General features: G+C 37.2%; 1 protein-coding gene across 2 annotated transcripts in view; it reads left to right on the plus strand.

Annotated features, from left to right (window-relative positions):
• CYP7B1 (cytochrome P450 family 7 subfamily B member 1) overlaps positions 1-12500 on the plus strand; it is a 212383-nt gene that overhangs the window by 169367 nt on the left and 30516 nt on the right. For both annotated transcript variants that reach the window (XM_017870794.1, XM_017870793.1), the window contains exon 2: positions 4666-4802. In XM_017870794.1, the coding sequence (XP_017726283.1) occupies positions 4666-4802 (137 nt within the window). The remainder of the gene's footprint in view (positions 1-4665; positions 4803-12500) is intronic.

A 12500-nucleotide genomic window follows, 5' to 3' on the forward strand; every position in this document is an offset into this window, starting at 1 on the left:
TATTTTATTTATTTTTTTTTTGAGATGGAGTCTCACAATGTCACCTGGGCTGGAGTGCAATGGCGCAGTCTCAGCTCACTGCAGCCTCTGCCTCCCGGGTTCAAGTGATTCTCTTGCCTCAGCCTCCTGAGTAGCTGGGATTACAGGTACCCACCGGCATGCCTGGCTAATTTTTTGTATTTTTAGTAGAGATGGGGTTTCACTATGTTGGCCAGGCAGGTCTTGAACTCTTGACCTCATGATCTACCCACCTCAGCCTCCCAAAGTGCTGGGATTACAGGCGTGAGCCATTGTGCCCGGCAGCGCTGGGCTTTAAATGTCTAAGGAAAAGATGTGCAGTAGGTCACTAGTCAAGTTTTTAACATGTTTATTTAACTACAGGTATAGCATGAAGATGAAGTTCAAATATTATGAGAAATTAAGTATTCTGTGTTGGTCCACTCTTTTAAATTTCAATGTACTTCTTCTTAACTAAAGAGAAATGTCTTAAACTTCTTTATACTTTACATCCATTTTATGTATTTAGATTCTTCTCTGGTATTTCATTTTATTTATTTTATTTTGTTTTATTTTATATTTTATTTTATTTTAGACAGTCTTGCTCTATTGCCTAGGCTGGAGTGCAATGGTGCAATCTTGGCTCACTGCAGCCTCTGCCTCCTGGGTTTAAGTGATTCTTGTACCTCATGAGTAGCTGGGATTACAGGCAAGCTTTACCCTGTTCAGCTAATTTTTTGGCAGTTTTAGTAGAGACAGGGTTTGACCATGTTGGTCAGGCTGGTCTCCAACTCCTGGCCTCGAGTGATCCACCCTCTTTAGCCTCCCAAAGTGCTGGGATTACAGGCAGGAACCACCACTCACCATCTCCAAAATTTGTTTCCAGGTAACTTTGGACTGCAGATGACATTTTGCACATACTTTAAGATGTGCGCTACAACTTGTATGAAAGAAACTGCAAGCACTGATGCAATGGTACATGCACAGCACTTGGGTTTAGTTATCAAGAGCATGTATAAGCTCAAATTTGTGTGATGTCTTAGATGTGTTCTCATAGTCTTTTAAATAGTAATGAGAAGATTTGAGGAAGTGTGTATTGTTTGAGATTATAAGGGAGTAGGGAACATAGTATTTGTTAGTTCCCCATCATTGCTTTTGGACCTGTTTCTTTTAAGTTTTGGAACTTGATCATCCCCAATAAGCACTAAGCATCCTATATCCCTACTCAGCCATGGACAGTGTATATTTCATTTTCAAAGGCAGAGCATGAGAGAGACAAATAGCAGTATTTGTGCTGTGCTGTGTGTCAGCAGGCCTCTCTCGATCATTACGGTGATGTCTTTCCTCCCTAAATAATTTTTACAAATATACTGATGAAGACAGATTTCTGTTATCTATCTTTGATGGGTCATAAGTTGAACAAGCACTGTATTTTTTCCTGAAAATATGCACAGTTGTGACATGGTGTTTAATAGTCTTAAGCTTACTGCTGCCAAAATAAACACAGCTGTAAGAAATGATGACCCTCTCATCTTTGTAACAATAAAATAGCTTCCTAATGTGCTTCCCTAACTCTGAATGTTAAATTAATATCCCCTGGATTTCTGAGTCCCATCCTTTCCCACCGCGGAAACCTCATGAAGAATACAGCTTTTGACCGAATGACAGAGCATAGAGGATGAAATTAGTTGCATTAAATTAGAATATGACGAAAAGCCTTTCTAAATCTTTGTCACAATGCAACATTCAAGCAACATTAAACCAAATAGAGTATAAGTAGATCAAGGAAGAAAGTTAATATTTTGAAAATAAATTTGGTGAACTAGATCACTTGCAAATTTGGAAGTGTCATTGATAGCATGTGAGCTGTGGCAGTTTGTAACTTAGGGATCCTACCCTACAGTTACATGTGTGGTCTCCTCTTGTTCAGTCTTTGGATATGGAATTAACTGTATTAATAGTTTTTTTTGGTTTTCTTGTATTTCTCATAAAAGCAAGTCTCCATTGCTAAAGCCTGCATTCAAGAAAATAATGGGAGAAAGTATGATGAGTAAGATTCCCATTACTATGCAGTGTTTCTTGTTTTCCTATTCTAAGTATGTGCATTTAAACAACAGCATACATTTTGTAAATTAGCATTAAGAAAAATTGTCTTCTAAAAGAGAAAGCAAAATCTTTCTTTTATTTCTATCATAACTTGGATTTATTTTAACATTCTTTCCCCTGAAAGATCTAAGTTTTATTTTCAAAGTTAAATTCTACCATGTTGGGTTGTGGGAAAATAAAAGCCTCTGATAGGGTTAATCTAGCTACATAAAAGTCCATGCTGGGTATGATCATAATCTTGATCTTTGATTAAATCTGAGCTAGTAATATCTTGTGATTAATCAAAATGGGTTGCACTGCATGTAGCACAAGTCATCTTCACAGATGGGCTTCAGAATCAGAGTTCTTTTGAATATTTGTTTTAATCCTTTCTAGGGCAAAATGGCTTTGTTTTCTGTTTTGTTTCTTTTACCTTTTTTACTTTAAATCAGATTGAGTTCACCAAATAAATAACTAGGAAGAAATTTTGAAGTTTAGTCTTGCTAAGATTACAAATCAACAAAGAAAAAACTTGTTTTTTAACTGATAGTATTCCAAAGGATGTTTTGTATGTTAAAATGCAAATTATTAGTAAAATTTAACAAATCATCTCAATCATTGGTAGTTTGAATTAAAAAGTTATGAAAGACTATATCAAAATAATACCTCAAATAAATAATATGGAGATTTTTATAGTTCTCAATTTAAGATTATTATTTCTCTTCTGATTATGTATTTCCAGCCTAATTGACATCTGATAGCAAAGAGCTTTACTTTGGCAACTAAACTTTCCAACATCTAACACCCAGGGCACAGCAAGAGCCCTCAGATTCACACGCACAATGTCTGTCAGCTCTGGCAGTGAGCTGCTTTGGTGGTTTTTTTCCCTAGGTCCACAGGTTAACTGACTAATGTTTCTATAGGAGTCAGAGTGCAGCTGTGGGACTCCAAGTCTTGCATCCTGGTACACAGCTTGTCCTTACATAGTTTCATGACTTTAGGGAAACTTGTTGATCTCTTAGGCCTTGAGAACTCTTACCTATAAAAGTGAGAAATTGCAAGAAAGCCTCCAAGGTGCCATCTAGTTCTAAACTCGGTGATAAGTCAATTCAATGAAAAATTGCACAATAAATACTTCAATGTGACTTGCACATCCTAAAGAACACATCTCCATTTACTATGTTAAGTACACTTAACTGGTTTTAAAACTTCAAATCCAATAGTGCATCGTCCCTCTACACCTTTATTATATAATATAATTGAAGGGTTCTTAAGATTAAAAAAAAGAAAAAGAAAGAAACCCTCATAACCTTTATTTGTGGAAAGACCTAAATGTCTATACATGAGTTGGAATTTAAAATGAGGTGGAATTAGTTTGACTGGGTCTAAACATATAAAAACAGTATGCTAAATAGAAAACAAAATAATCAGTAATTGACATTGTTTACGTGATTTCCAACAAGCAGTTTCACTAGAACTTAGATTTGGCCTGTTCCACTGCACATCACCAAGCATATAGCAGATGACACAAACATTAATCAAAGTAAATTTAGGTCTCATTGATGAAATTGATCAAGCAGCATTTATAACATGACTTGTGAAAGACCAATAAAATCAGGCAGCTGATCATTTGCTTTTTATTGGTATTATAACTAACAATTTCATAGAGTAAATTATATCAGTTGATTTCATTTCCTGGAGGTCTTAGTCACAGGTACCTACTTATGATGACGGGAAACAGAATAGGAAATAAATAAAACAGATTGTAACTTAACTATCAGGCAGTCATACAGGCCTTGCAAGACACAGTTCCTTCAAAACTTGCTCACCAGGATGCAAATGCATACGAAGGATATAATAGGCCCGGCACGGTGGCTCACGCCTGTAATCCCAGCACTTTGGGAGGCCGAGTTGGGTGGATCACGAGGTTGGGAGATCGCAACAATCCTGGCTAACACGGTGAAACCCCGTCTCTACTAAAAATACAAAAACAAATTTAGCTGGACCTGGTGGCGGGTGCGTGTAATCCCAGCTACTTGGGAGGCTGAGGTGGAGAATGGCGTGAACACGGGAGGCGGAGCTTGCAGTGAGCCCAGATTGTGCCACTGCACTCCAGCCTGGGCGACACAGCGAGACTCCGTCTCAAAAAAAAAAAAAAAAAAAGAATGATATAATGGACTTTGGAGATTCAGTGGGAGTACCCAGGGGTAAGGGTGGAATGGGGGTGAGGGATAAAAGACTACATATTGGGTACAGTTACACTGCTTGGGTGGTGGGTGAACCAAAACCTCAGAAATCACAACTAAAGTACTTATCCATGTAACCAAAAACTCCCTGATCCCCAAAAACTGTTGAAATAAAGTTGCTCACCAGAAGTTATGCATTGAACCATACATACTGGAGAAGCTCAGTAAACTCATGTCTATGATTAGAATCACTGAGTAAGAGAATAGAAAGAAGCAGTGCAATCCATGCAGTCATCTTCTAGATTCAATAAATAAACCACCTGCATTCAAATAAGAATGGAATGATTTGATTTTTCTTTTGTTCTTTTTATCTTTTTTTTTTTTTTTTTCCTTATAGGAGACCCGGTGAGCCTCCATTGATAAAAGGTTGGCTTCCTTATCTTGGAGTGGTCCTGAAATTACGAAAAGACCCCTTAAGTTTCATGAAAACACTTCAAAAGCAACATGGTGACACTTTCACTGTTCTTCTCGGTGGTAAGAAGCGCTTTTATTAATACCTTATATATGACATAATTTTCCCTTGTTCTTTAATGTCTTTCTGTTTTTCTCTAGGCAAAATGTAGAATATTTGTATATTTTTTATTTTATTTTGTGGAGCTAATGTGAAAGAAAACTATTATTTTTAGTTCAGTGATCCTCACATTAAAAATCAAATTACAGAACTCTCTTCATGGTACTTAGGGAACCCCTCTTTCCAGCCATCACCTGTCATTTTGGTTTGGTTTAGTTTGGTTTTAAGAATGGTAGAAAAAATATATATATATAACTGTACAAAAGCTAGAATGTGTTTTTTAAATTAATGCTCTTTATTTTGTAGAGCAGTTTTAGGTTTACAGAAAATTTAGTAGTTCAGAGAGTTCCCATATATCCCCTCCCCCAATCACAGTTTCCCTGATTGTATCTATGTAGTATATTTGTTACAACTGATGAGCCAATATTGATCAATTATTAAAAATCCATGATTTACATTGCAGTCTATTCTTTGTGTTGTGTAGTTCTTTGGGTTTTCACAAACGTATAATGACATGTATCCGCCATCACAGTATCATATGGAGTAGCTTTACTCCTCTAAAAATTTCCTGTGCTCCACCTATTCATTCTTTTTCCCCTACCTCTGAGTTGCCAGCAACCACTGGTCAAGAATGTATTTTTCATTTTAAAACTTTCATTGCACTTCAGACTTTAATAAAGTATTCACCAAAACACCGAGACAAATGAAGAAGAAAAAAACCAGCAAGATTGCTACACACCCCAAATATTCCAGGATTGGGAGAAGCTGGACTGTTCCTAGCTCACCCTTTTTTAAGACCCAAACTGTGTAGCTGTATCAGCTATTGATTGCTGAGTAACAAATCCCCCAAAAGTTTAATGGCTTAAAATAACAACTGATCTGGCCTGAGTCACTTGTATGGCTTGTCTGGACTGTGGATGGGAGCTGGATGATCCCAGATGGTCTCATCACATGCCTGGGTGGGCCGCCTTGTCCACAGGGTCTTTCATCCTCAAGAAAAGTTTCTTACATGGCAGTTAGCGTCTCAAGGGAGTGAGAGAAAAAGCTTCAATGTCTCTTGAGGCCTAGGATCAGATATTGCAAAACCTCACTTCCACCATATCCTATTAGTTAAACCAAGTCACAGTGCAGCCCAGATTCAAGGGCAGGAAAAGAGACTCCACCTCTTCCTGGAAGGAGTAGCAGAGCCACATAGCATGCGGGCACATGTAGAGAGATGGAAGGAATTCATTGTACACAATCTTCCACATCAGTTTATGGCCTGGGCTAGCTATTCCCTCTCTTTGCTTTTCCATGTCCTGTCTATGCTCCGAAAGCTGATCTCTACACACTAGATTACCCACACCCCTTTGCTTGTTGAATATTGCCATTGGGAGGGCAAGAAGAGGCTGAGTCTCACTCCTCACTCTCACTGGGGCTCTGGTAACACAGTTCATTCTCCTTCCTTCACAAGGTAACTAAAGACATCCAGTATAATCTCCCTGAGATCCCCATGTATCTACCAAATGTACCTACGTTTCCCAATGATCTACTACCTTTTCTCCAATTTCAAAGAATGTTCAAGACCCTCCATCTCCCTGTCCCTAAGACCCTTTCTTCCTGCCTCCTCTGGGCTGGTACATCTTGCTTCATTGTCTCACACATGCATCTTCATTTTTTCTTTCTTGGATTCTTACCATCAGTTATAATCATGCTTAAGGTTCTCCTCTAGTTACTTTCCACTTTTCTTCTTTTCTTTTTCATCCAGCTCTTTCAAGAGAGTTGCGTATATTTGCGATCTCTAGTTGTGTGTCTCCTAGAGCCCTCCTAACTATAACCAGCCTTCGGCCTTGCTGAAGTTATTTCCTGGTCCACCTACCTAGACCTCTCTACCTGGTTTGACAATGCTGATCTCTTGTTCCTTCCTGAAATACTCTACTCCTCCTTTACTCTCCATACTCCCCATTCTGGTTCTTTATCTAAATCATCTACATGCATGCCTTTTTCTTAGCTCAACCCTTACGTCTTCCTTCAACCAGCCTTGGAAGTTTGTGTTCTGTTCTTAGAGAGCCAGTAATTTTCTTCTGCCTGTAACTACTTCGCTGAGGGTCAGAGGCAACCTTTGGAAACTACAGTGACTTAATTTCAGTGCTACCATTTTAATGCAGTATTTGGGAGAAATGATCCAACTGAAGGAAATTATCAGCATGATTGAGTTCTCCCATGGACAGACAGTTTCATCACAACTTACTCCTTTGCCTGGAAGCTGGCTAATCTGAGGCGGTGGATCATGAGGTCAGGAGTTCGAGACCATCCTGGCCAGCATGGTGAAACCTCATCTCTACTAAAAATAAATAAATAAATAAATAACAATACAAAAATTAGCTGGGCATGGTGACACGTGCCTGTAGTCCCAGCTACTTGGGAGGCTGAGGCAGGAGAATCACTTGAACCCAGGAGGCAGAGGTTACAGTGAGCCAAGATCACACCACTGCACTCCAGCCTATTGACAGAACGAGACTCCGTCTCAAAAAAAAAAAAAAAAAAAATATTGTATACACTCTGATTTCAGAAAAATTGAAATTGAAAAAAATCATGCATTTTAGAGGAATTGTAGTATATACAGTAGTCCTTATAAGGCCCCCCGAAGATCAGGTCTCCACCAGCCTTTCCAACCCAGTCTCCTGTTGCTGCTCGCCTTGTGCTTCATACACCATGAATGCACCATGTTGTTTGAAATTTCTCCTCACACACCATACCTGGTGGGGCCTCTGGGTTTTCTTTATCTTGCTGTTCTTTCTGCCAGAATGTTGTTGTTTACCTGACTGACATGGACTCAACTTTTGAGGCCAGAGTCACACATTACTTCCTCTCAATAGCCTTTGCTGACTCCTCCTATATTTGGTGCCTCTTCTCCAGGGTCCAGTTACTCCCAGTATCACTTCTGTAGGAGCATTTAATACATTGTGAAGTTATTACCAATTCACTTGTCTGTCTCCCATCATTATTCTGTTAGCTTCTCTATTGTCAACATTTAGTCTAGAGCTCAGAACTGATTCTCAATGAATATTGGATGGAGAAACCCCTAATTCCTTAGAGCTGATGAAACACTGGAATACTGTACATATAAAAGCCTGAGCTGGTGCTTCTCCTCTAAGTGAGCCTTGGGCTTTATGGTACCAAAACTATATTGTTCACTTAAAAAAAAAAAGTCATTCTTACTTTAAATAATTAATGCCGGTGTTTCTAATGAATAGATAGAACAAGTGATTGAAATGTTCAGTTTTTCTTTTTTTAATACCAAAATGTACAAAATAACCTAAGATGATTATGCAGAAAGTTGTGGCAGATTTGAATCACTTTATTTACTTTTCAGAAAATTGTCAATTTCTGCTGACACTTGATTTCTTAATCTCAGGTACCAAGAAGCTTGCTGAATTTCTAACATCTAAATAATTTGACCATGGTTATGTTTGAACTCAACAGTAGACAACCACAGTTAAATGTGCACGATACCTCCCTTTTGCTTCTTACTAGAATTTGAATAAATTCCTGTCAAGAAATCCCATTAATGTATATGGTTCTAATGATCAGTTTGCAAAGTAACTCATTTAGAAAATGTGACATGAAGAACAAAGTCTTCCGCTCTTGTCTCATAATGTGATTTCACTGAGTGTATGTTCTTGCATGATGAGCAAATGATTGTCATCCCTAAAAGTCTCAAGGGACATGGATGTCATCTTAATAAAGAAATTAAAAGGTACATCTTTTCATGAGAAACCATGTAAATTCTTGACCTGTCGCAGAAAATAGTTCTCTAATTGGTTTTGTGTGGTGGTGCAGCGGAATCGTTTTCCCTAGATGTCACCCCAGCAAAGCACCACTGTACATCATTTTCAGCAGCTAGTGAAATCTTCCTAATAAGAGGGGGAATACGTGCATGTGGCCATCCTCATAAAGTACAAAGTTGACTCATATTTCACTCTCCCAACCGATATTTGCAGCTTGAGATTAAAAAATTCTATTGTAAAACAAGCTAAACACAGAGATTAAAAGCTTCTAATTATGAAAATTGTTAAAATTCAAATTTGTCTCTTTTTGGGGGGAGACAAGTTCTCCTTTTGTCAACCAGACTGGAGTGCAGTAGCATAATCATAATTCACTGCAGTCTTAAATTCCTGAGTTCAAGTGATCCTCCTACCTTGGCTTCCTGAGTAGCTGGGACCACAGGTGTATGCCACCACACCTGCCTAATTTTTTTTAAGGTTTTTTGTAGAGATGGGGTCTCCCTATGTTGCCCAGGTTGGTCTTGAACTCCTGGCCTCAGGTGATCCTCTGGCATTGGTTATATCTTTTTATGGGACATTTCTATGCCAAGCAGCCAATTCTTGTGGCTATATAATATTGCATTATAGTAATATATAAGTATTAGCTATTATCTTTGTATAGCACCAGATCTGAAATGGAAACATCAAGAATTCCGATTATAGTAATATATCCAGATGTTCAAACTTTTGCGTTTGACATTAGGCGTATGAGATGCTTGTAAAAAACATCTATGAATATACTTTGAATTATGTAGCTTTACCTTCCTAAGGTATTAATTTTAAAGGAAGTGGAAAGGCTACTAAGGTGTAAAATCTCTTATGCAAGTTATACAGGAATGCTGGAGTTAATATTGTAAGGCCATTAGCTCCTAAAAAGGGAAGAGAATGAAATGATTGGCAAGGAAGATATCAAAATTTTTGACCTGACTTCAAATTTACTGCATCTAAGAATGATTTATATTGTATTTTTCTTGCAGATATGGCCCCACTTTGACATTTATATTTTAGACAAATGCAAACTCTGAAATTCTTTAAATCAATATTTCATATCAACTGCTGACAGCATTCTCTTCTTTTTGGAAAACATGGAAAAGGGTGTTGTTTTTACCTTGTGATCTTTGTAAACTAGGTAACATGCCTGCTGACACTGGCCATTCATTTACATAAAATCACCCTGGAGCAAAAGTTAATGTTGCTGCAAGAATACACAGCCTTCAGAATACCTTTTCAGAAAATTTCCTTTGTTAAGAAATTTAAATTCATTTTATGAATGTATATGAGTTTTCCTAACTGTCTGATTAAAGATCACAAAGAAACTCTGGTTTTGCATCTCACATTAGCAGATGGTGGACAGATGGTTTAAATTAATATTAATTTTGGAAAACTTAGCTTAAATTGTTTATACTGAAGATTAAAAGTTGGAAAGCCAGCTAACATCTCCAGGGTTATTAGTACTTCCAAACCCACATGAAAAGTAAAATCCAGAAAATCAAAATGTCTTCTTCTGAAGCAATTCACATGTCAATCAAAAAGATAGTAGGTAAAACATAATGCCTTGATGTTGAAGGACACTGAAATAAGAATGAGAAAGAGAAAACACAGATCCTAGAGTGAAAAGAGCCTTGAAAGGAGTGAGATTAGATCTACAGAAAAACGAAGCTAATCAGTACTGATTTTTATAAAGAACCGACATACAAACAACTGCTTACATTTTTTAAAAGCAATTTATTAGTAATTGGTTGCTAACTTGAACCATTTTGTCCACATTCAACTTTTATTCCTTTTATTTGAAATTAACTTCATTGTTTTTTCCCATACCCTCATTCCCAAGAGGGTGGGGATAGGAGAGAGGAGGAAATAAAAAGAGAGAGAGAGAGAGGGAGCAGGAAGAGACAGAGAGAGAGAGAGAGAGAGAGAGAGAGAGAGAGAGAGAGAGAGAATGAATGTGTGTATTTGTAATGATTGTAGACAAAACAAAAAATGTAACATGTATACAGCCTCTACTTCAGTAGGCCCAATAACAGGTAGCTCATGCTGTCATGTCTGAATATGTTTTTCTCTTTCCACTTAGATTTAGATTAATACAGAAAATTGTAGAAAAAAATTCAAAATATTCTCTAAATATTGTGTGTTTTACAAATTGAATCTTTTATCCATTCTGGTAATATTAGGGAATAATTTAAAATAACCCCAAAGATATTTAGCAGAATCCTTTTATTTAATGAAAGGAGAAAAGTGTGAATCTCCACCTGTGAAAATCCACAACTTTGCCTAAAATTGTATCTTTTGCAAAATAAGAGAATTGATTTTTTTCAATTATTTGTCAGGCAGATGCTGGCAATTTTATTTAATTAAGTGGCTATGATAAAGCAGGTGTCATAAAGTATGCTTAAATTGGGTTGAATCCTTTTTGCTCTCCCCAGAGCACATATACACACACAAATTTAGTTTACCTTGTAGAAGACAGCTTTAGAATCTGACCAGAATGAATAGCCACTTCTAGCTTTACTGGCGTCCTAGATCCACTCACATTATTGAATTAATCAAGGGGAAAATGAGTGAATAAAATTTAAGTCATCTGAGTCATTTTTAGAAAATAAATCATAGCACATGTATATTCATGTATATTAAAAACTTAAGTTGTGTTTCAAAATTGTGAAACAAAAACATATTCATCTGTTTCTAGGATTAGGTTGAAAATTACTTCAAAATTTTATTTGAAATATCTTGCACCAAACTGAATTAAATTTCTATGATGCCATTTGAGTTACCATAAATAACAAGTGAGAAGTTGTTCCACTAACAAAGCAACACACACACACACACAGACTCAAACAGGAATAATGACATGAAAATAATAAGTAGATATTAATGTTCTTAGGATCATCTAAAGTTTATGCCTGTTCTGTCAATAAGACATTAAATGTTATTATTGATTACTACCTGCTTGATATTTCTAATTAGAAGGAATCTTAAAACAGCAGTCTAGCGAGAAGACAAAGAGTAGTGCATGGTGAGTAACTTCTTGTCAAGGGTCTGCCACTGAAAATGGCAGCATGATCTTGACCCTTAACATCTCTTGACTTTCTTCAACTTTATCAGCTGATAAATGCAGAGGGTAAGCTAGCAATTCTCCAAGGTCTCTGCCAATTTTGAGAGACAAACTATAGTATGACTGTGTTCCTCAAGATGCCTACTTATAAGAATCACTTGAGGACCTTATCAAAAAGGACCCTTGTGGGACCCCCTCCAAGCCTTCTGAATCAAAATCTTGCAGTAATCTGTATTTTTTGCAAGCATCCCAAGTTTTTAAATCGATGTTTGGGTAACACTGATATGTGGAAAAGGTAAATGTCATTACCTCAAAGAGACCTTGATGATAACTCCAGGCCAACTGAAGCAAACTCCACTTTTTGCTTTCCTTATGCTGTGTTTCACCTCTGCCATGTCACAATCCATAAGGATGCAGTGATTTCTCTGCATCATTGTATCTCGAGAGGAAAGGGATCCAACCCAGATTCCGGATCTTAATCAATGTGGTGAATGGTGAATGAATTCCTGAATGAATGGATGAATGGATGTGTTCTAGTCCGGACTCCTGTGTCAGTCACAAGTCAATATGTGACCTTGAACGTGTTATTAAATCTCCCTCATCCATAAAAGTGAAAATGCTGGCATTAGTGGATTTTTGCTAGTGTTGAATTAGACATTTATTTGTGAGTACCTGCTCCATACAGTATGGTCATTTATGTGAGTTAAAATTATTGTATTTGAACAAAACTCAGATGCCACCTAAGTGTGAAAAAGCTCTTTATGAAGTATAAATGCTCAGAAATGGAAGGGCATGTTGCCATT

Source organism: Rhinopithecus bieti, unplaced genomic scaffold, assembly GCF_001698545.2.
Source record: "Rhinopithecus bieti isolate Rb0 unplaced genomic scaffold, ASM169854v2 scaffold_5022, whole genome shotgun sequence".
Lineage (NCBI taxonomy): Eukaryota > Metazoa > Chordata > Mammalia > Primates > Cercopithecidae > Rhinopithecus > Rhinopithecus bieti.